Below are 25470 nucleotides of genomic sequence, written 5' to 3' on the forward strand. Positions count from 1 at the left end.
CAAGAGGCTCAATGTATAACTAAACTTGTTTCTTTCACTCGTACACATTTTACTATTTTTTTCCACATATATGAAAAAGCCGAAACAAAAAATATTATACTCAATTTGCTACTAAACAAAAAAATGTATTTTTTTACATTTCTCATGTTGAGGGTGTGTGAGAATGTACTTATTTGATTGATAATATGATGCATGAGAATAAATGTTTATTTCCTTTCGATTCTTATATTTATGTGTTTTTAGACTTTTGATATCTTTGAAGGAGTTAAAAAGAAACAAGAATTGTATATTAAATCGTTGCACGTATTTAGGTCACACAATCATTTGATATCAGCACTCAGTCTTACCAGATAATATTTTTTGCATTAACAAAATATACTGTGTCAAAAATTCACTATCAATAATTTTTTAAAAATAACTCAACAATGTCTTTTTTATATTTAGAAATGTTTTATGTTTTATGTGACAGAATACATATATTTTTAAGTTCGATGCATATCATTGTAAATATAGCAACCCGAATGAGAGTAAGAAGAAGAATTGAGATAAATGAGAGAAAGTTTTCATGTGTATTGGTTTACGCAGGCATGTTCTATCTACAACTTAATATTACAGGAGTATAATCTCAAACATAGACCATAAAATTACATATAATAAAACATAATACATAGACAAAAATATAAGCTACGAGATCAACAGGACGAGCCTACAGAACAACTCCAAAAATAACAAGAAGATCAAGAATCCTTTATTTTTTATTGTACTTTTTTCCCAGAAACCTTTTCTTTACAACCATATAATAAAAAAATTAAATAGAAACTTGTAAAAATTTTCAGTTAAATGTACTAGACTTTCTATTTTTTTACGTTTTTATGGATTTGTTTCTGAAACATCATAACAGATCAACAGAATTGATAAAAAAAAACTTATTTGCTTCATAACGAAAAGCGATGAAATTTTATTGTGTTGAATTATTTATGAATGAAATTCTTCCATTTACCTTTTTCACCTCAATTGTTCAACGCATAAATCGGATTTTTTTAAAACCAAAACCTCGCTTCAAATCCACCTTTTGCTTTCATGGGAGACTACAGCTATAATTAAATTAATTTTTTATAAGAAATCTCTTCCTTTCCAATATTCAAAAATTTCATCCAAAAATCACAGTTCCAGTACAATGAACAACTTTAATGTAGTCATTTTTGAATTTGACCATAGTATTTTGCTTTTTAAGTTTAAAAAATACTTCAATTTAATTATTTATAAAACTAGTACTTAGTCCTAAAAAAAATTTCACCTTTATTGGTCAAGTGCAGCATACAACAAAATATATTTGAAAATTAATATAAATTCACAATAGAAGAGTACGAACAACTAAAATGTTGTTTTTTTACAACGTCATAACTAAATTTTGTTTATGAATTGATCACCCTGTTTCAAACCTATGTTGTCATATATTTGCGCAGTCTCCGTGAGAAAAGGATAATATGATTCAGATTACAAATTCCTCGCATGGGAAGCTTTTTAGAAATTTTTCTTTACTTTTTTCCTTTCCAGTTAGTCGTGGAGTTGAAGTGCTGCTGGTTTGCACCAATATAGTAAATACGGTTCACGGTATAAAAATAAATGACATAAAGAGAATTATTGTTTTTTTCATAAAAAAGGACAAAAATGGAATTTAAATGGATTAAAATACACCATTTTATTTGATTTAAAGTTCCTTCATTGCTTTATTTCTTTCTCATTTGAATAAAGTGTCTGTGAGTAACTCTGTAGTGTATAAAGTAATTAAAAATCGAAGTGAAATTTTTCGGATGAAGGTTGAAAAAGAAAAAACCAATGAAAGATAGAAGAAAAGTTAATTATCAGTATTTGAAACTTTAGTTAATTATATGTTGGTGAAAAAAGAATAGCATTAGCTAGTTAATTTCTTATTTTACTTCGTAATGATGACATTTGCTTTTTGACTCTCTTTTCCACTTCGTTTCTTTAACATTCTTTTTTCTCTTTATCCTTTATATTCTTATTAATAAGAAAGTCCAAAAGTCGGAAGAATATTTTTCATAATCCTGGTTTTTTGTGTGCGAAAAAAATTGCATGAAATTCTTGGTGACGAGAAAACATAATAAAGTCATAAATTCTTTCTTACTGCTCCTTCTCTTCGGTTTACAAGTCATTGTATATATGTATAACTATGTATTTGTGTGTAAAACAAAAAGGAAATTTTTTCGAACAATAATTAACACGAAAATCTTATACCTGCTACACATTACATGATGGAATCAGCTAAAGGAAATTTAAAACGCACCTAATTTTCGTGAAAAATTATCATACATTAGAAAATGTACGAAAAAAGAAAAAAATTAAAACGTGAAACTGACAAAATTGATTGATGAATGTGTCAAGAATGAATAAGAGAAGAACAACAGAACAAGGAAAATTTATTTAAATTTGAAAGCTCAAATTTTCACTGAATAATTTTTCCATGTCCTTCTCCTCTCTCCCTGTCTATGTAAATCCATTTTTCCACGTCGTATCTGAAATCCAAAAATGTCGATTGTGTCATGTATATGTGTACATACATGATGTGAAAGTTAAAGAAAGGAAGAAAAAATATTGATTTTATAGTTTTGAGTTTATAGTTCAATATTTAATTTTTATGTACACATTGGTATACAATTCCAAAGTGAAAGTAATCTGGAGAAAAGAGTTCTTAAATGATAATGTCATGAACTGAAATTTTGGAATTTATATTTTTAAATTTGAAATTAAGTTTTTATTTACTTAATTTTCAAAATAACAATTTTCCCAGATTGTTTGTGTTATATTGTGGTATAACTAAATCTTGTAAAACTGAAATGTATATTAAACATATAAAGTCAACTATTCAAATAATGTGAACGGTGATTATGTTGAACAACAAAAAAAAATGTGAATGGATTATGTTAATTAATAATTCTTACTCTTAAATATAACTTAAATAAAGTGAAGAAATTTGTAAAATATCAACATTTTTAAATTATTAAATGAGTTTCCTAAATTTCGATATTAAATTCAAAATCTAGAATTAACACTACACAATATTACTTTTATTGAGAAATTCGGTCAAATTTTAGAATGGTCATGCAAGACTTAAAATGGATAAAAAAGGAATTAAGAAGAAAAATAAATGAACGTATTGTGAAAATCGATATTAAAAGTTTTTGGTGTGTGTATATGTGCACGATAGTGTAGTTCACAACGCTTCCTAAACTAAATAAAAAGAAATGAAAGAACAAAAAAAATATTCTGACATTCAACTGAGTTGTGGAATGAGAAATATTATTGCAAGCATAAAACTATGACGTGTTTGTACACAGAACTGACCACTGAATATGGTTAAAATATATTTGGTAGTGCGGGAAATGACAATTTCGTTTGGTATACGAGTTGCTTTTCATATGCTTTTGTTCGCTTCAATTTTTATGAAAATATTTCACATTAAAATTTTTCAGTTGCATAACTTTAAGGTGCGGTTATACATAATACTCAAGTTCAATATTTGCATGCATTCTTTGGGTGATATAAAAAGAATAAATGCAAAAATCGAAAAAAATATCATGAAAATGGGATTTGCATAAATAGAATCTAAAGTGCAACATGTAATACAATATTATGAAGTTCGCTTTTATGTTTTTTATACAATAGCATATGTGCTAATATAAACAGCATTAGAGAGAATCCTAGTGAATATAATTGAGATTCAAGAGCAGTCAACATATTGATTAATGAATATGCTCTTTTGACTATATTTATTTGATTTTCTTCGTATTTGTTTTATGTACATGTCAATCCAAGAAATGGACTTTCGAGTAAAAAAAAATAAAATAATGACACCATGACACATACATATTCGAATACAGCAAAAGCGCGTTTTCTAGTATAAAACCGTGTAAAATATAAGAAACGCAAAGAAAAAGGAGAACAAAGGAAATATAAACTGGAAAAGCGATGAAGGTCGTAGAAATGTGATAAAAATAACAATAAATGAAAGACCACAACTTAAATGTGTGTATGCGTCCGCAATTCGCCAATTTCTTTTCGTCTTTCACAATAGAAAGCAATCATGTTAAAATAATTGGATATAATTATTTAGAATGAGAAAAAAAACTAGAACATTTTTAGGCCTTTGCGTTGCCTTTTAATCCTTCTTCTTTTTTTCTCTTCCGATAACAATCACAACAATGCTATTTAAAGTATAAACTTATGAATTACTCGATTTAGAGGTAATTTTTCATGTTGATGGATAAGTTCAATGGTGGACATAAATATGTTTGAATTTCTTACATTTTAATATTTGTTAAACATTTAAAATATGTAAATCATATTTCATTCAAGTTCCCATTGTCCTTTGTAATTTACTTAGTTTAAAGCAGTATAGTGAAATCCTAGAAAAAACGAGATTCTATCCGGATTTATACATCAATCGAAATTTTTTATCTTTCAATTTGAATATTAATATTAATAGAATATAATTGAAACGCGATCCTTTATGCCACAATAACAGATCAAAAAGTAGCTAAATTTATTTGAAACCTTGATTTGATAGTTATATGATTAAGCCTCTTGTGATATAGATTGATAAACATTGTAATTAGAAAGTATTGCGATATTTATACTGTCCTGGCAAACATAGCTCTAATGAAATTTCCACATCTCTTTTGTATTGTACATTATTGATGATGTTTTCTTTCAAGATTTCATCTATTACACAAATAAAATTTTTAATTCCCTGAAGGAGCAAGAAGTAGAGTAAAAATGAAAATATAAAGATGAAAAAAAATAACAAGTTTTGCATTGAAAAAATGTTCAAGATTTTTTGTCAACAAACAATAATAATTCAAAATGACGAAGAAAATATTTTTGAACAAATACGCACATACGAGAGAAGTTTATCTTCTTCCTCTGAGATTTTTTTTCTTAAAGCCATCTGCTTATGTAAATGTTTTAATTTGATCTGTCTTTAAAGTTATAATAAAAAAGAAATAAAGTTCAAATAACATTGATAAATTGATAGAGAAGTAAAATGAAAATAATTTTTTAATATTTTTGGAATGTACAGAAACCTCTTAGTTTTGTTTACAAAAGTCGTAAATGATTAAAAATACAGACTAACTTATTTACTGCATTCATGTTCTTATGTGGAGCTTAGAAGATACAGACATTTTGTAAGAATTTCAATTATATGAACAAAGATCTACAAAAACAATCTTGAATCCGAATTTCAACAATAAAGCCAAAGACACGAAAAAAAATATGAAGCTTAGAGATCATTTTTTTTCTTACATTATAATCATATCATTTCTTATATGATAGTCTTTATTAAAGTGTCTACAGAATACAAAATGCTAAGTAGTTAGAGTAAATTATTTTCAGAGTTGGCAGGACTTCGAGACTTTTGGAGTGTGAACTCCACGGAATCGGAAATAAAGTCCATTTACATTACAGTCCTACCAACTCTGTTTTTTATTTTTATTTTATTTGAAAGAAAATTAAAAAAAACTAAAAACATCAGGTGAACCTGCATTTAATTTTGCATTTAAAAAAAGAGGTAGAAAAAAACAGTGAAAGTACATAAGTATTAAAAAGAAAAAAGAACCTCAACATACAAGGTTAATATCAGGATAATGTGCTTTAGTTTGACTCTGAATGTGGCATAAGTCAGCTCAATTATTCGACCTTGTTGCATATTAGCGGATTTACCCCATTCTCGATAGCTGCCTTAACCTAGAAACAGAAAAGAAAATGTAAGAACCAAACAGTGTTACGGCATGAAATGCTTTTATGACAAATTAATTGTTTTCAATGATGAATTCAATGTTTATAAATCATTTTCTTCGTTATCACAAAATCACAATAATTATTGCCTAAAGTTCAGGTCAAACCAGATTTGTATTTGGATAAAAAAGAGTTGCAATAATATTCAAGTTTATTAATGAAAATGTTGATATTTTGTTTGCGTGCTAATATTACATTTAATTTTTTTAAAGTTGAAGTAAACGTAGGGATAACAGAGGTGAACTCATTTTTAAAGCAACTAACCTTTTAAACTTTTCTCTTTTTGCCTCTTTCTTTTTAACTAAAATTTTTATCATTTTGTAGCCACCTGATTTGTAACTACGCCTTCGTGATACGATATTCTTTATTTATTTATTTATTTATTATTTTTGCTTTCAAAATCAAACAGCCTTTACAAAATTTGGAAAAATAAAATGCTTTTTTCTACTTCATATTACTTCACTAAATTTTTTTTCGGTTGTTTCTGAAATTATAAAAAAATAATTCATTTACTCCAAAGAATATTTTTTAACGTGTAGATTTGAGAGAAACTGAACAAATTCAAACGATAAAAGATACAGAAAAAAATCGATGTGGAAGATGAAAACGAAACAAGCTTTTCACATTTTTATGATTGTCTTTTATTTTTTATTTCATTATGCAAGCTTCCAGTATGGTATATCGTACAATATAAAAATGCTGTCCGGGTCTTTCGCCACCAAACATAATTTGCTTAAATGCCATGGAAAAGATTCTCTTACTCAAACATTTATGAGAACTTTTATCGTGTATTCACAAATTTAAACTTCGTTTTCAAACGTATGAAGCAAAAATTCTGTCATTTTGTCACACATAATACCTAGCAAGAAAAAACATTAAATTTCAAAGTCGTTTTATTTTAGATTTAGATTCACATTGGTGTCAAATCAAATAATTTAAAAACTATTAGTATTTCTAAAATAAATGATAGTTTCATTATTTTCAATGTTGATTCTAAATTTAGGAAATTAGTCTGCTTATAAATTCATACCACTTAGATGTCAAAATGTGGTAAAATACATACAATTCACATTAAAATTTATGTTATAGAATAAACTTTGAATAAATATTCAATACGTGTTATTTTCAATTAGCATATTTGGCAAATACAGTGGAAATACAGTTTTTTAAATTAAATCACAAAAAAACTTAGAAAGCCAATAGAATCTTCACTTGAGAGACATTTTTTAGAAATGACTGTATGAACAGTATGTTATCAAATTATGAACGACACAAAGTGGCATAAAAAGCACAAAAAAATATAATTTGTATGAAATTCTAAGCAGAGCTCTCGTACATGAATTACGTTCATTGTAATTCAGACAAGAGTAGATAGATGTTCATAAAAAGCACAAAATTAAATAACAAAGTAACGCGAAATGAAAGCAACCATCCATAGTCGAGTAGAATATTAAAAATTGAGCAAGTCAAAACAATCTTTCTGCTCACATTCATTGCCATTGTCATTACATATTCATTTATTTTCTTCTGTTTCTTTTCTCCTTTTTCTATTTTCTTTTATCAGCATTTGGATATATGCTTATTTTGTCTATGAGATTTCAATTGCTGATAAAAGAAAATAGAAAAAGGGGATATAATCTGTAAAATCTCTCTTAACCTATTTGTTTAATCAATTCTTGATTGTAATTCTAAATCACATTTCAAATATATTTTTTTAAATGTATATGGGCATGGCCGTTTAGAAATTCACACTCAGTAATTTGAAGTTAAAGGCATTTTTCTCCTTAGTTGGACTTTTTAGGATCACTTTTGATAGTTATAATTGTAGAAATTCATAAAACCAACATTTTGGCATATAATTTGCTATGATTAGTGCTTTAATTAATGCAAAAATTCAAAAAATATCTCAATTACTGATTGTGAATTTTTGTTTAATTTTTTAAAACTTTTCAGAAAAACTAATAAAAATCGCTAAATTTATGTGTTTATTATGATTTAAATTGTGGGAGCATAAAGATTTTATGTTCCTTTTTAAGATTGGATTACTCTACGGAAGCAAATCATGCTTTAAATTTGTTTAATTAACATAATTAGTATTCTGTTTTTGAAAAAAATTATTTTTTTCCGTTGAAATTTTGAAAAAAAATGGAACGTTATTTGCGGCTAAGCCCATATAATGTTTTAATAATTTAAAAAAATTCTACATTGTTGTCCCATCAATGATTTTTGTTCCGTTCAACATCTTGAATTGTCGTTTTCATTAAAAAATGAAGAGAAAAAAATTAATACAAACTTTTGGACTTTCTTTTTAATAATTATAAAATGAAAATAGACACTTTTTACAGACAATGTCAATTTATCGCTGAATTACCTAATCATCTTAGTTGACTTAAATAAAAAAAAACGAATGAAAATATTATTAAATAGCTAAATTAAACGATGAGATGCAAATAAATGAAAAGTCGCTAATGTTTGTTTATCATCACTTTAATTAATAAATAGTCAACTGCTCATCACGATAACTAGTTCATTCACAAGCAAAGTGTTTTTAATGCTAATAATTAAAAAGTGAATTAAAAATTTAAACCATATAGATAATCATGGAAAAACGAAATCGATACAAATCTGGAATAAGAATAGTATCTATGTTATGTTGCTCAATTGTGGAATATTGTGAATTATGAGGAAAATAGAAATGTTATTCTTCCTTAATGTGGAATGATGGAAAAGTTAATTTTAGACAAGCGAATAAAAAGAGTGATTGCAACAACAACAACAACAACAACCAAAGAGAAGAATAACAAAGTAAAAATGAAAATTTTAAGTTAGTGAAAAGTTTAAAATATTGAATACAGAAAACAAAACATATTAAAAGTGAATTAGTGAAAGCAATAGTCAACGAGAATTAAGATAATTTTATCAAATTATTAGTGTTGTAGTACCTATTTCAAAAAAAAAAAATAAATAAATAAAAGATTTTTTGGTATTTCGTTACATGCTTAAATAATATTTTTACGAGACGTTAATTCTATGGATTGACAAAAGTGTATAATTAAAGAAGTGAATTCGATGTTATAATTGTTTCAAGTTTTAATATTTGTACTTTGATGATTACGATTAAAGCACAACAACGAGAATCAAAAATAAAACGAAATGTTAAAAATTTATTTTATGGAAAGTTAGCGAAATACCAGAAACACACAAAACAACACAAAGACGAATATTTTATAAACAAATTACAATAATAAGAAAATTTTCGAGGAAACTTTCTTAATCATCCAATCTGTGTTGTTAAAAGTGAGATTAATTAATTAGAATTTTCTTTTTATCAAAATTTACGACTGAAATTAAAAATATCAAAATGCCGGGAGGACGGAGAGGATTAGTCGCTCCACAAAACACATTTCTTGAAAACATAATTAGAAGATCTAATTCACAACGTAAGTGTTTGCATGAGACATTGTACATCATTTGAGATTCTTAATTCATTTTAATGTTAAAAGAAAATGACATATTTACCCGGTCGAAACAAGGCTCCATTTTGAACCGTTATTAACTAAATCATGTTTAATGTCAGAAAATTTGAATAATTTTTTTTCTTATTTGTTTATTTATGCCTTTGCAATCATATCTAGCTGATAGCTCTTTCCTACTAGCCAACGCTCAAATTGTCGACTTCCCAATAGTTTATTGCAATGAATCATTTTGTAAAATAAGTGGATACAATCGAGCAGAAGTAATGCAGAAATCCTGCCGGTAAATAAACAATATGAAAATATATTAAGATCCATAAATAAATATTAGGCATTACCAAATATCGTATTTGTTATTTCAAATTTTAAAAATTACCAAGTTACGAATTATCATGGCAAAAAAAACTGTTTTTAAAGAAACTTTTAGAAAAAATCGTTTTCAATTTGTGGGGTGATTCCAAAGATTAATTAAATATTTCTGAATAATACTTTACAATAAATGGTGGGAATATTTTTATTTAACGGTTCCCCATGCTTACATTCTAGATTTATTTAATAACTTAAATATCTGAGACTTCAGATTGTCAAAACTTTTAAATATAAAAAAATAAATCTTCTCACAACAATGTTTCGTATCTACTATATTATAATGTGCTATTTAACAACTTTGTTTAGCATGCTGTGCCGCGAAAAGTTTTCTAGGCCAGAAGTGAGTCGTGGCACAAAAAAGTGTTGCCCACCACTGCTATAAACAATAATAAATGAATAAAAAGCGTGTAATAAAAATGAATTAATTTAAAGAAAAGAATTTTTGTACAAAATTTTATCTATGGAATCGCCCAGCGTACTGAACTGGAGATATTGTTAATACATGAATTTCCGCATAATTTTTAAAACTTAAGTAATGATATCAACCCCGATCGAAATTTATTGAAATATTGCCACCACAATCGATTTAGAAATTAGGTTGTTTTCGCTAAGTGACTGGCACTTGATTCTAAGTATTCTGCAGCCTCGTTGTTGTTGACAACATTTCAATACATGTAGTTCGGGATCAATGCTAACACGAACGTAAGGTTACAAAACAATTACTATACATTGATGTGAAAATTTATTACAATTTATAAAGATGCGGATTTATGTATGGAGAATTAACTGATAAGGAAACAGTTGCACGTGTTGAGTACGCACTTGAGCATCAGCAACATGATCAATTCGAGATACTACTATACAAGAAAAACAGTAAGTGTTGGAAAAATTTTACTACTAAATACATTAATTTTTTTTTTTCCACCTAACCGAAAAAAGAATGAAAAATTTGATTATTATAATTTCATAACTTATTACAAAAGCAATTTCTTTAATATGTATTTTTTGGAACGATTAATTGCGTAATATGCAAAATGAGAGTGTGTGTAATAAAATTGAGTATTCGAAATTGCATTGCAATAGGAAAAAAATAAAAAAGATATGTCAGAAATCTTGTGTTCTAAATGATTTTCAGATATATATATCTATATATATATATATATATATATATATATATATAGATGAACATCATAAAAATTATGATTCAATATGTATGTCACAAATGTTTGCGGTATTTGCCTGTTTAGTTTATTCATGGAAGTTGACAGATGTTAATTTCAGGATGTGCACATGATTTTATATATATATATAGAAAAAGATCATACTTGTTGATAAAAATCAGAAATCTAACTTTTGAACTACCTATAAAAACTGAAACCTTATTTATTTCTTGAATTAAATGTTATAACATCTAATGATTTTAAATAACATAACATTTGTATTTATGTGAGACATAAAAGTATGTTTAACTCATTCTTGTTTACATTCTATAGATTTATTTGGTTTTAATTTCATTCTTTTTCATTCACTCTTTGATTCCCTAAATTTTTTTTTTTTTGCATCATAAAAATCTAAAAACTTAAGAATCAAACAAGAAACTAAATATAATAATTTCTTTTTCCCAACTCACCTTCCCCTATCTAACGTGATTAAAATTATGAATGAATATGTGTTAAGTAGCTACAGATAAGCAACGTAAGTTTATTTTGGTTTTATTTTTCTTTCCTTTTATTACATTATCGATTATCTTTTGAATACAAATTTGCAAAAACATAAACAGTACCAATCTAAAGTTTGATATTTTTATTAGATTTCCAGTATCTCTAGATTTCCGTTTTTAATATTTTCTTAATCGCATATTTGCTAATTCTCACATTTATTAATTTTGCAATATCGTTTGCTATATTTTATTGAAATTAGTTCTAATAACTTCTCTTCTCACTTTTTAACTAAGTATTAATCACAGATCACATAGAGCAAATTATATTTTCCCTCAATTTTATATTAACATATGAAAATATTAATCATATTTATTATTTTCGTTTTATACCTTTTGAAGATTGTAACCTGAAGGTGATTGAAATGAATTTTGTATTATGATAAAAGAAAGGTTTTTAGGCAGTTTATAATCTTAATTGACCACAATACAATATGAAATAAAAATAATATAGCACTCCAAAATTCTGCATTTTCTACATTATTATTATTTTATGGTAACAAAAATAAGATCTTTCTACATTCGATGGATATCGTGTATGAATTCGTATTGTTAAAGCACAACATATATAGTTATACATTCACGAAAGAAAAGGAAAATAATGTTTAATAATATACAAAAGAAATAAAAGGGAAGAAAAGTAAGAGACAGGCAAGAGAAAGCTCATTTTATTTCATTTTTCTTCTAGATGAGTTTTTTGTTCAATATACTGATAAAAGTTTCCGTTTTGCTTCCTTTTGTTTGTTTCCACTTTTATATTTTATCTCGTATTGTTTTCTTCTTGGAATGCTTCAATGATTCTTCAGCACATTTCAATATGATTCAATTATTTCAATTTTACCCTCCTAACTTTTCTCTTATATTATGCTACTATGGATATCAAATTTATATGTTAATTCAATTATTTTTCAATTTTTCCCCTATGCTTCATTTTACCGAATTTTCCATTTGTTGTCACTGGTATCCATATGTCATGTGTCAAATTATTCATTCATTTTTACACAAATACAACTTATTAATACCTTAAAAACCATAAAATTTTTTTTGGTCATAAATCAATCAAAGCTCTTTCAGAAATTAAATTTGCGTAAAGTTTAAATTTAATTAAGATCTCATAAATATGAAGAAGTAATGAAATTATTTAAATAATTTAACTTATTGAATTTAACTGTTTGCGAAATTAACTAGAAAATCAAATTTATTACAACCATTTTCACTTTTAAAAAGAGATTCTAGTACATATGATGAAGAAGATGATCAAATAATGTAAAAAAATCATCAATTGACTTGTTAGTTGTTATCTTTCTATTTCCTCTACTCTTAGCCCAAGTGTCATATATAATATATATGAATACTAGGAAAAAAGAAAAGAACAACACAGTGAAAGATCTACTGAGATAAAAAAATCTCGAGTCTATTACCGTACACCATCACAACTTGTTCTGACATTACACAAAGCTTATTTTTCATTCACAAAGAATTCTGTACATGTTGATTGTATATAAAATTATATTGCATTGTATCAACAGGTTCAACCCTTCAACTCAATAATCTCTCAACACAGTTCAACAACCAGGAAATAAAATTTACTCTCCTTTAATATCAAATGCGTTCATACGATAGATCTATAAACCGTACTATAAATATTATTACAAAATGATTATAATTTTTTTCTGACGATTTCATTTTTACTGAAATAAATACTAAAATGTCCAGCATATTTTAAATAAACGCTTAAAATCAGATAACTTTAATTCTTTTGACATTTTTAATAAATTTGTCTTAAATATTAAAAAAAAATCCATCTTTGGCCTTTATTTTTTTCCTTTTTTTCTATTCTGTATATTAATATTCATATTCTTATATTGAAGAAATATGCATTTTGATGATATTTTAACGACTGTGTTTGGGCAAAAAATTTGCTGATTATCTTAATATTGTTTGTCATACTTATCTATCGTGCATCGTATTTATTAAGGATAAAAAGCTTTTAAAATATACTTTAAAAGAATTCTTTGCTGAAATTTCAGAAAATTTTGTGGTAAACATTTTCATAGAGTTCATTCATTAAGCTTTTTTAGCGCATTTTTGAAACTTCTTTTCAAAAAGGTAGCTTAATAATGCACTTTATTCGTTCGTTCGTTCGAGTCCGGTGCTTATCTCAGCAATTAGACATCGTAGAGAGCTCAGCTTTGTTTTATTAGCTCCGTGCTGCTGTTTTATTGCACGCAAATACATTTAAAAGTTTCAAATCATAGCTTACCGGATCATGTTTTGTGGGTCTGGAAGTGACTTGGATCCTTCTGGATCTTGTTTTGTGGGTCTGGAAGTAACCTGGATCCTTCTTGATCTTGTTTTGTGGATCGGTTAGTGACCTGGATACCTTGTGGGCAGGAAAGTGATCTAGATCCTACTGGATCTCGTTTTCTAGTTCTGGAAGTGGCTTATCAATCAAATACTGATCGATGGGACAAAAATGCGCATAAGTTTCTCCATCAATAACACGAGGACTTTTGTAATTTTTATAAATTGTACATACAGCAATCATTTTTCAGGAGCAATAATTTTATCTTGTTTAGCTTAGTGTTACAAGAAAAGCTTTAAGTCAGCTATTTTTAATGTTTTAAAATAACCCTTAAAAAGACGAAGGATATGTTATATATGTAATTAATTTTGTTACATATTTAATTACCCTTATTTTTAAACAAAAATGTATAGTAAAACATATAAGCAAAATTTAAGCGCAAAATAAAAGATCAAGTTACGAATAATGATTAAAATAGCTAATTTGTAAAAGATACTGACTTTTAAAAAATATAGTAAAAATTTTTCGTACGATTTAAGATAAATAAATAGATAAATTATTTAATTTATAATTTCACTTTAATTGTAAACTAATTATATTTTATTAATTTATAATGTTTGTATTTCAAATCAATTATTCTGAGGTTTTTTTAAATATAATGACTGAGTATGACATTTACAATAAGATATAATTGTTATTTAAATTTAACACATTTTTTATTTTTTTCCACTTCAATATTAGAGTGTACTTATGATCTGTTTGTTAGAGTTTCGATTGTGCTTTGATTTACATCAGAAACATATTCCTAACACCGACTAACAAGTTATTCAACAATCTAAAAGTTCATCTTATTATAACTTGTAAATTAACCTTAATAGTAATAATCTTTATTTTACCATAAAGGTATTTTGATTTACAATTGAATTTTTATACAGTAGAATTTTTGGTACACAGTATTTTAAGACACATTGATATGTAGGATCAAGTTAACAATTTTCAAGTCAAAGGTTTCGAATTTAAATTGCATAAATCATATGTAATTGTATAGGAACAGTTTTACCACAGATTTTTTTTTATCTTTAAATTTTATTTTTGTTTACATTTATATAAGTTAACTTTTTTTTATCATATTTGATAAAAATTCATTTTTTCATTTAATGTGTGGCAAGCCAAACTTAAAGCTTCATTGGTAGAAATTTGTATCTCCTTTACTTCCTATTGTGTGCAAATTTATATATGTGTATATACATTTGTATATATACATTTTCTAGTTTTGAAACCATTTTATTTTTTAAAACTTACTATGTATAGTATGTTGAATAATTAATAACTTCAATGCTATAAATTAAACACACATCACTCAATTCTCTCAAGCAAGTGAGGCAAAAGGGAAAATATAAGAAAATTCTTTCATACAGATTGCTATATATACATACTTAACCTCTTCATGTTCCCCTTTACACTTCGCAATGCTCGAGTTTTTTTTTTATAAAAATATTACTCGTAAATAAATTTTCAAAAAAAAAAGTGTTTAAAGTTTTAATTAGCATTTTTCTTTTTTTGATTGAAATTCGCCAACAAATTATTTAAATGAAAATTTAATTAAAACACGATATTTTAACAAGTTGACAGTTTAATTATTACTGTTGTTATTTTTCTTTTTTCAATTTACTTATTTTTGAAATAATATAGAAACACCATTATGGCTCCTTCTTCAAGTGGCGCCAATTCGCAATGAGCGCGATTTGGTTGTACTTTTCTTACTTACATTTAGGGATATCACGGCTCTTAAACAGCCAATCGATTCTGAAGATAGCAAGGGTGGTATGTAAAATAATTAATTACATATCTAAAATAAATTTATTTAAAATTTAAAAATGGTACAAGATTAATAAATCAAAATTTATTCTTGTCGCGTTTTTTTTTTTTTGTCATTTAGGTTTATCAAAATTTGCAAAACTGGCTCGATCAGTGACACGTAGTCGACAATTTAGTTCACATCTTCCTACATTAAAAGATACAACGAAGCAATCAAATCTTGCTCATGTAAGTTTTCCAACCATTGGATGTTTGTCTCTTATGATATGTTCGTTTTTCTTAAACATGCAATACATGCCTTTCCTCTGATATTGATATCTAATCTAAATTGATTATGTCATTATAGATGATGTCACTTAGTGCTGATGTTATGCCGCAATATAGACAAGAAGCTCCAAAGACGCCTCCACATATTCTTTTACATTATTGTGCTTTTAAAGCTACATGGGATTGGGTGATATTAGGCTTAACATTTTATACAGCAATTATGGTACCATATAACGTAGCCTTCAAAAACAAAACGTCAGAAGATGTATTTTTACTTGTAGTGGACTCAATTGTAGATGTTATATTTTTCATAGATATCGGTAAGTTCTTAAGAACAATGTATGTAATTAATATTTGATTTCATGAAAACATAATAAACACAAATACTATAGTTGTTACTATCAGATTAGTATAAAACACATTTGAGCTATGATTATTGATTATTACTCATATACCTATATACCTATATAAGTTTGAATTAAATAACTAAAATGAAGCAACAAACCATTGAATAAACAAATAAAACCTCGAGAATTAACCCCAAAAACTTTGTCCTTTCCTTTTCTTCATTCAACTATGTTCTGCTCTTATCCATATGTATTCATTTTAACTGGGAAACATAATAATAATAACAATAATTTTCCCATAAGAGAAATCCTTTAGAAATGTCTCATAGACACTTGACAAAATATTTTCTTCTCCACAAAAGTGTCAAATTGCCATTATCGTAAAAGTAGTGAAAATAAAACCTTTTTTGTCGACAGTGCCTTTAATTTATATTAACAATATGATATCATATTTTTCTCGTCTCTTTTTTTTTGATAGTATTAAATTTTCACACAACTTTTGTTGGACCCGGAGGCGAGGTTGTCAGTGATCCAAAGGTCATTCGCATGAATTACTTACAATCATGGTTCGTTATCGATTTACTGAGCTGTCTACCTTATGACGTCTTCAACGCATTTGATCACGACGAAGAAGTAAGTTTTCGTGTGAAAAACTGAATGTTTCCATTTATTGATGTTCTAACTCGTTCTTTCAATTTATTTTTCATTTATAGGGTATCGGTTCTCTTTTCAGTGCCCTAAAAGTTGTTCGTTTATTAAGATTGGGACGTGTTGTAAGGAAACTAGATCGCTATTTAGAATATGGTGCAGCAATGTTAATACTTTTGCTGTGCTTCTACATGCTTGTGGTAATATAATTATTCTTGAAATCTCTTTTTTTATCTGAATATGTTTTCACTGTAAATGTTCTTTTCTTTTTTTTTAAGAATATAAAAAACTATATCCTAAATGAAAGAAAATATCTTATTTCTTTTTCAATGTTCACTATATAGGCTCATTGGCTAGCATGTATATGGTATTATATTGGACGTACAGATGCTGACAATGGAGTAAGTCATTTAATGAATGTTCTTTATCTGCATCCCTAGATATGTTTATAGATATTTTTGTAAATAATTTATTCAAGAATGTAATGGAACTAGGAATATGAAAGGGTATAACAAAAAAGTACTTTTATTTCCATTTTACAGGTACAATACAGTTGGTTATGGAAATTAGCAAATGTAACACAAAGTCCTTACTCGTATGTATGGTCAAATGATACTCGTCTGCCGGAACTTGTCAATGGCCCACCAAGACGTACTATGTACGTTACAGCTCTTTATTTTACAATGACATGTATGACTTCGGTATGTTGTATTTTATATTTTTTGCATAGACAAAGCTAATTCATTATTTATTTCTTCATGAAAAAAAAAAAAAATATTTTTATTAAAAATTATTATATTTCAGGTTGGATTTGGAAATGTTGCAGCTGAGACGGATAATGAGAAGGTTTTCACGATATTAATGATGGTTGTCGCTGGTGAATATCTTTTTCGGAAATTTCGCCATTTTTAGTGTGCTGAAAAGTAATGACTTTATGTAGATAGATTGAAAATGTTATTATGCTATCATAAAATTAAAGTCGCATACAATGTAAAATGACGAAAAAACTCCGAATAGTGCAAAATGTTCTCTTATCATGTCTCCAAAATATTAAGTACTATTCAATCAGTATTGGGGTTTTCGAAAAAGACACATTTAATATAAAATTTTATCATAAACAATTATTTGAGTGTTTGGCTTTTGATTTTTCTTGTTTTACTTATCCCCTTTAATTTTCTTAAATTCCAAATTTTTCACAAAGCTAAAACAGTCAATAATTAGTCGTCATTTTCAGACCCGTATATACAATTGAATGGACTTGATTAATTTTCATCTGTACTTGGTAAATATTGCTAGTTCAATTATTCATGATAAGTAGTTGTTATAAGCAATAATCAATAAGTATATAAAAAAATGTGAGTAAGCAGTGTCCAAAATAATGCTAAGAGCATTAAAACAATTGAATACGAACTTAGAATGCGAATAGAATGTTAGCAAAATTAAATTGTATTTAGGTATTATGAAAAAATCATTTGTTACTATAAATTTCATTGCAAGCTAATTCCATAATTAAACTTTTAAACAATGCTGTCTAATGGTTTTGCAAATCAAATTAAAACTAATTAAATATTTAAATTTTGAATTTTCATTTATCAGACCCGATCGGCACATATTGAAATGTTGCCACCACGGCGACGACTCGGTCGTATAATTAAAGCCAAGTGGCTGCCACTTGGTCGCCGTGGTGGCAACATTTCAATTTGTGCCGATCGGGAGAACTTCGAACTCCATTTTAAAACCGAAAGGAAACATTTTATATTTGCTATGTATTTTATTATAACTATTCAAATGACTTCGTTTCTTATATTTTTTAATTCAGACAAGCTGGCATTAATATTTCAATTTAAAGTTTTGAAATCTTTCAGTGATTTTCATAATTCTTTATATATATTATCTGCTATAGAGATACCAGATTAGATTATGCAGAATTACATTAAATTTGACCTTCAAAGAACCAACGCTTTATTATGCTAGAGTATATCTGTTTAATGGAAAGTAATATTTGAATGTGGGTTTTTTAAATGAGATTTTCTATAAATTCACCATCTTGAAATTAATGATCTTAAATTTTTGGAAAAATGTAGTATTTGGCAAACGTTTAAGAATATAAATCAAATTTATTTAAAGAAAAATATTCAGGTGCTAGATTTTTCTGTCACTTATGCTAATATCAACATTTTGTTCACTGCTTCTATCCCCGTCATCCAAACCTTAATTCTTTTCAACGAGAAAAAAGTTAAATTTAAATTTATTGGGCCATTTTTGTGAAAAGGGCGCTTAATAATACACTTAGTTCGGCTGGTTGAGTGGGAAATGAGATAACGACAACCGAACATCTTAAAGACAACCATAGTTCTAGTAAGAAGAGTAAATTAAAATTTTATGTGATAATAAAATACTGATCACTGCTGCAAAAATTCGCTCGATAACTTTTAGTATTTTTTTAATTGTTTTATTGTCTTTTTATTCAAAACAACAAAATCAAATTCAAAAACAATAAAGCTCTTCTATACGCCACAATATTCGGTCATGTCACAACTATCATTCAGCAAATGACCTCCGCTACGGCTAAATATCACGATATGTTGAATAATGTAAGAGAATTTATGAAATTACATGAGGTGCCGAAAGCTCTTAGTGAACGTGTTATGGATTATGTTGTGTCAACATGGGCAATGTCGAAAGGAATAGATACTGATAAAGTAAGGAACAGTTCTTTATGTAATTTTTACTTACTTCAATGCACATACGTACTTGATATTGATTAAAACCACTTTCTTTTTTTCCTAAACATATTTAAATCCCTCTTAAGGTATTGAACTACTGCCCTAAAGACATGAAAGCAGATATTTGTGTGCACTTAAATCGTAAAGTATTCAACGAGCATCCTGCCTTCCGTTTAGCATCTGATGGTTGCTTAAGAGCATTAGCAATGCATTTCCAAATGTCACATTCAGCACCTGGTGATTTATTATATCATACTGGTGAAAGTATAGATTCTCTTTGTTTTATAGTAACTGGAAGCTTAGAGGTAATTCAAGATGATGAGGTTGTCGCAATATTGGGAAAAGGAGATGTGTTTGGTGATTCGTTTTGGAAGGATTCTGCGGTTGGACAAAGTGCCGCGAATGTTCGTGCATTGACTTATTGTGATTTACATTCAATAAAACGAGACAAATTACTAGAAGTTTTAGATTTTTATCAAGCCTTTGCGAATAGTTTCGCAAGAAATTTGTTGCTTACATACAACTTAAGACATCGTCTTATATTTAGGTACAACTTTATTTCGTATTTAAATATTTCTTTTGTATAGATATTTGATGTTTAAATTATAATTTTTCTAAACATTATCCTATCTGGACTATAGGAAAGTTGCTGATGTAAAACGAGAAAAAGAACTTGCGGAAAGACGAAAAAACGAACCACAATTGGGCTCCAGCCAGGATCATTTAGTAAGGAAAATTTTTTCAAAATTTCGTCGAGCACAACAATCTGCACAGTTAACTAAAGAAGGTTCACAAAATAGTGATGTAGAAAAAGGAGACACGGATCAAGAATCAAAAAAGGTCTGATAATTTTACAATAAACTGTTCAGATGGACTCAAATGATCATTTATATTTTAGCTTCCGGCGAAGCTCACATTGACTGAAGACTCGAGAGTTGTAACAACAGTTCCTGCACTAACACCTTCACCATCGGGACAACCAACCACGGGGCCAAAATTACGTCCAGGTAGCAAATGGGGTCGTTTGCTAGGTAGTTCAAGTGTTGATTCTGCTAGTGATGGAAGTGCAAAAATGTCTGTATCGAGAAGTTTAAGTGCTCGAGAAAGTTTACGAGAAACATCCCAGGCAAGAGCATCAAGCATTCCGAACAACAACGGTGGTCAAGGAAATAAAGTAAGTAGCAAATAATAATTTTTTTTCTGTAATATTTTTTATATTTATGATATTTTGCAGGTTTTTCCGAAATCAGTTAAACTTTCACCAGGACCAGTTTCTTTAACAAGACAAGATACGATTGAAGAAGGTGGAGAAGCAGAATCAAACAGTCGCGAATCATCTCATCGTCCTTCGATTCAAATAGATGGTCAAGAAAATGAATCAGTTGTTACATCTCCTGCAACAACTGCAGCATTAGCAACAAGAGGACGTGATCGAGATCGCGAAAAGAAAGAAAGAGAAGAACGTAATTTGTCACTAGAGCGTGAAAGACAAATAGAAATGGCTAAAGCCCGTGAGACAACTTCTGATAGCTATGATACAGGACTAAGGGAACAACCATCAACACTAGCACAAAGAGACTTAGTATCAACCGTACTTGATATGAAAGTTGATGTCAGACTTGAAATGCAAAGAATGTCACAACGAATAGGCCGAATAGAAGATTTATTAACAGACTTATTAAATAGATTAGTTGTCGACTCATCAGAACAAAGTTCACCAGGCGATGTTTCAGTGAATCCTATTGGACAAGTAACCTCACCGACTGGAACAACAATTCAAGTACCTACAACATCATCAAGTAGTAGCATTCCAGGAGGAAATGGACTAGGACCAATTTTGCTTAGAAAACGTCGGGCAAAAAATAGAAAAGCTCCCGCGCCGCCTCCTGCTAAGCAATTTCCTGTAGAATCTGAGCAATCTCTACTCATAGAATCTGACATGCCATCTACATCATCAAGAAAACGTGAGTTCCTCTAGCCCAAAATTCTTCTCCGGCATAGACATAGTAGTGAAAATACAAGCTCTGACCTAGGATGATGGAGCCCTGAATCAACTCTGCTTTAAATAATATAAAAAAAATTAGCGATAATGATACTGATTAAATTTATGACGTCCATTTAAGTTTTTACATGAATACACGATGAAAAACATTATGTTCTATATACACAGACAAACAAACATACATTTATATACAAAACAATACAAATAAAATTACACATGAGCAATCTCTTTCCTTTTCTTCCATTATATTTATCAAGACTTTAAGAAGAGAAAAAGGAAACGAATTATTTATATTAGTTATTCGTATAAACAAATGTGTGTATTAAAAATGCAATTTTGCACGCAATGTCATAAAATGAAGCATTTTATTGGCAGGCTTACATTTCGAATAAAAGTCATTAGTATTTTGTTAAAAAAAAAACCCCATAAAGAATTATTAAGTATATTAGAATGATCCATAATTATATGCAATATAATTTGCATCGAATTTTACTATTGATAATGACTTCTTTTAGTTACATGTTGATTGATAGAAAAGATGATGTGATAATTTTAAAAAAATATCACAACTTTCTGCATCAAAACCTTCTTCAGCTGCTCGAAATGAATGTTGTCTATAACTTGTTTCAGATTTTGAATACTCAATTAAAATAAATTATTGTTAATTAAATTTTCATACCTTAAGAAAAATATTTCTTAAATTATGAAATTTGTTAAAAATTTTTACGAAAACCTTTATTTGCAGTTTTCAATAACCACGACCAAATTGTAGACAAATTATTAAATATAGTTGCTAAGGAGTCACCACAAATAAATACTTCAAATTGAAGTTTTTCTTTTAGAAGAGAAAAGTATTTTTATTATTTTATTTTTTCAAAAACAAAACTGTAGTATTGATTTAAATAAACCAAAATTACCGCTATTTTCTATCAATTTTATCATTACTTTTTTTTTGGAAAATGTAAAAAAAAGACTTTATAAAAGATTGCAATAACAGTTGAAATAAGAAAAAAATGCTTTAAAAAAGCTTTTTAACTATACAAAACAAAAAATCAACAACATTGTCGCCTCTCTATATAAATACAAAAATAACAAATTTTTGAGTTGTTGCGTTTATCATGCATGCAATAAAACTGTAAATACCACTGCAATCGCTTCATTTTTGACACAAAAGTATAAAAATAAAAAACATTAATTACAATAATTATGGTAATTTTACTTTTTATTGAAACTGAAGAATATGTATAATACGAGGATTTAAAACTCATGACAAGTATATTGAGAGTGATATTGAATATTAGTTGAAATGAAAACAAAAAGTAAAATACTAAGAAATTGGAATTTACAATTGCAGACATTTGTGATAACATGATATTTATAACAATGTGAGAATATTAAGAAGAAAAATACACTTTATTCTATCCACAAAACCTAGTTATGAAAACGATAAATTAAATATTGCGCCTTTTTAAAATGAATGAAATTAGTAAAATTAAGACATTCTTAATCGTTATTGTCAATAGAGCCACAGAGGATAATTTCATATAATATGCACGTCCTGTTTTAAAGAAATAATGTCAGATTATGAATCCACATTTTATTCTTATTTCATAAATTAATTTCAAAATTCTTTAAATTAACTTTGCCGAATTGAAATGTTTTCAAACTTAACTTTACAAAAATTTATAAATAAAAATTTCTTAAGGTTTTTGATACCAAAGCATTGAACAGTTTTAAAAACCAAGAATCAATGCATTAAATTTTTTGATAAATTTTTTAAAAGTTATAAATTGTGAAAACATACTTCTGATTGTATTCAAAGCAAATTTGAAATTACAAATCTGACTTATTTAATTTGTAGTATACAGTGGCGTAACAAAACAGTTTCTATTAGTTACGCTTTTTCTGAACTATATATTATTGGGCTCTTTCAAGAATGCTTATAATCCACAAACAAACGTATTGAGAACTGACAATCGTATTTAGTAGAAAATCCTGTAAGTAACATTTTGTGTTTGTTTTGAATTTAAGCCAATTCAACTACAAAAGAATTTTCAAATCTTTCTTCATCTATAGATATTCTTTAATTAAAAACCGTTTAGATACAATGTTTTTTGAAATTCGCATTAATATTTTTAATCGACTCAAATCCATATTAAATATTAATTGATGAATTCATTTTAATTTTTATTAAATCTCATCTTAGTTCTTAAATTAAATTGATTCAAAATATGAAAATAAATTATGAATTTTTTCCATAGCGTGTATTATATTAACAAATTTCCAAATCGGAATTAGATGATTATGTAATAGCGATTAAATTAAAACAAATAAAAGTTTTCCATTTTTTTTAAATTAATCCTATTCAGAAGTTTTTTTTTTTATTAAATAAGAGTTTGAAAAAAACATAGCTGAAATTATAGTAAAGTAAAAGGAAATACCTATGATGCACTTGTTTTTATTCAAACGAAAATTAACTTTATACTAAAAATGAAAGTATTAATCATAAATTTTTAACATATCCATCTCATTTCAAAAGCTTTTATATTTTATTGCACAGTATTTTAAAACGTGTATTAATTATGTTAACCTCAAGGAATTTAATATTCATATTATACTCACAAAAAAGACGTTTTTATTGTCATTTTTATCTTTATTCCTGATATTTTTGCTCTTGTTTTCTAAGCTCCTCGTATATTTGAAACACAAAAATTTTTATTCCAAAATTTATTTTCACTACAAAATTAATCTTAAATATAAAATCCAAAGTATTAAATTATAAACGAAATTTAAATTAAAGAAAAATTGCAAGTACTCGTTCTAATTGAGTATCTTGAGGGCATTTTTGTCGCAGCGATCAGTATTTGATTAAAAAAAAACAACTGGGAATCAGTATGCAAATTTCAAAAAAAAAAAAAAGCATTTGCAGCAAGATCTGAACTAATTCCTTAACTTTAAAATCCGTAATAAAGTAAACATTTGGAAAAGATTTTTACAAAAATGTTAAACGTTAAAATTTGAGACTAAGTATTTTTGTTTATTAAATAAAATTATTGATCATGTTTAGACATAGAGGTGGTGAAAATCCATAGAGATACATAGTTTCGAGATCAATCGACACCGGAATAATTCGAGTCTGACCCACCGATCAGTCAGCCAGTCGAACAAAGTGTATTATTATTTTATTTACATTGTCCCGACTTTAATTTAAAAAAAAAAGGAATTTGATTCAAATGCCACCTTCAGAATAAAAATGTTTTTCGAATTTAAGTAATTTTCTTTAAATTTTTTTTTAAATAACTAGATACCTAACTGAAAATTTGTAATGGTTAATTAAACTACCTAATGAAATATAATTTCATTAATTCAATCAAAAAATGAAAAGAAAAAAGAAGAAAGAAAAATATATTGAATGATGATACATTAACAATATACATTTGTGTTTTATACTTCTTATGTTTTAAATTTTTATTGCAGCCAGAGCTCGAAGTCGATTCGAATTTTTTATGTAATCTACTTGAGTCGAATTTATAATTTTTTATGTAGTCGATTTCAGATTCAGATTTTTGAAATTTTATGATTAAAGAAAGATTAAATTTGGATACAAAATTTAGCAAATCAACAATTTCGAATACTCCCTACATTGTTTGAAACTTGACGATATCGAACGATATCAGCCATTATGGGATCTATCCTTAGTTTCTTCTCTAAAGAACAAATTTTAAGACTCATAGAGATATTTTTTTAACCATTTTAATTATCAAAATACACATTACACTTTTATTTATATTATTTTTATGTTTTTTATTAAATGCCATTGAAAATAAAATTAATATCCAAATATTAAATCATTGCAGGCAGAAGAATTTATAGTTAATATAAAACTTAATAATTTAATAACTTGGTTTTATAAACACATTTATTCAAAGGAATATAGAAATATAATATAATAAAAGGACCTGTAAACAAAAATTAAATTTA

At 27.1% G+C, this 25470-nt stretch overlaps 1 protein-coding gene across 8 annotated transcripts; it reads left to right on the top strand.

Moving 5' to 3' along the window:
• Positions 1-1573: 1573 nt before the first annotated feature.
• eag (ether a go-go) lies at positions 1574-25308 on the top strand. 8 transcript variants are annotated; one of them, XM_070637072.1, is made up of 18 exons: positions 1574-1894; positions 8150-9257; positions 9453-9573; positions 10420-10532; positions 11340-11354; positions 15374-15505; positions 15621-15727; positions 15846-16086; positions 16592-16746; positions 16827-16961; positions 17106-17162; positions 17304-17462; positions 17566-17638; positions 19264-19463; positions 19574-20034; positions 20129-20327; positions 20386-20661; positions 20722-25308. In XM_070637072.1, exons 2-18 carry the CDS (start codon positions 9179-9181, stop codon positions 21463-21465), a joined length of 3267 nt encoding a protein of 1088 aa, XP_070493173.1. In that variant the 5' UTR covers positions 1574-1894; positions 8150-9178; the 3' UTR covers positions 21466-25308. The 8 variants fall into 8 exon arrangements, with proteins under 8 accessions (XP_070493173.1, XP_070493175.1, XP_070493178.1 ...); XM_070637074.1 differs by having other exon boundaries at positions 1574-1857; positions 8245-9257; XM_070637077.1 differs by having other exon boundaries at positions 1574-1784.
• Positions 25309-25470: the final 162 nt, after the last annotated feature.

Source organism: Chironomus tepperi, unplaced genomic scaffold (genome assembly GCF_022539635.2).
Source record: "Chironomus tepperi strain 1889 unplaced genomic scaffold, CSIRO-AGI_Ctep_v1 contig_161, whole genome shotgun sequence".
Taxonomy (NCBI): domain Eukaryota; kingdom Metazoa; phylum Arthropoda; class Insecta; order Diptera; family Chironomidae; genus Chironomus; species Chironomus tepperi.

What these genes read in the sequence shown, in the direction of transcription:
- eag (XM_070637072.1), top strand. Translation starts at nt 9,179, where the DNA reads ATGCCGGGAGGACGGAGAGGATTAGTCGCTCCACAAAACACATTTCTT. An exon ending in TTCTGAAGATAGCAAGGGTG is followed by an intron (nt 15,506 to 15,620) that starts GTATGTAAAATA and finishes TTTGTCATTTAG; the next exon opens with GTTTATCAAAATTTGCAAAA. An exon ending in CATTTGATCACGACGAAGAA is followed by an intron (nt 16,747 to 16,826) that starts GTAAGTTTTCGT and finishes TTTCATTTATAG; the next exon opens with GGTATCGGTTCTCTTTTCAG.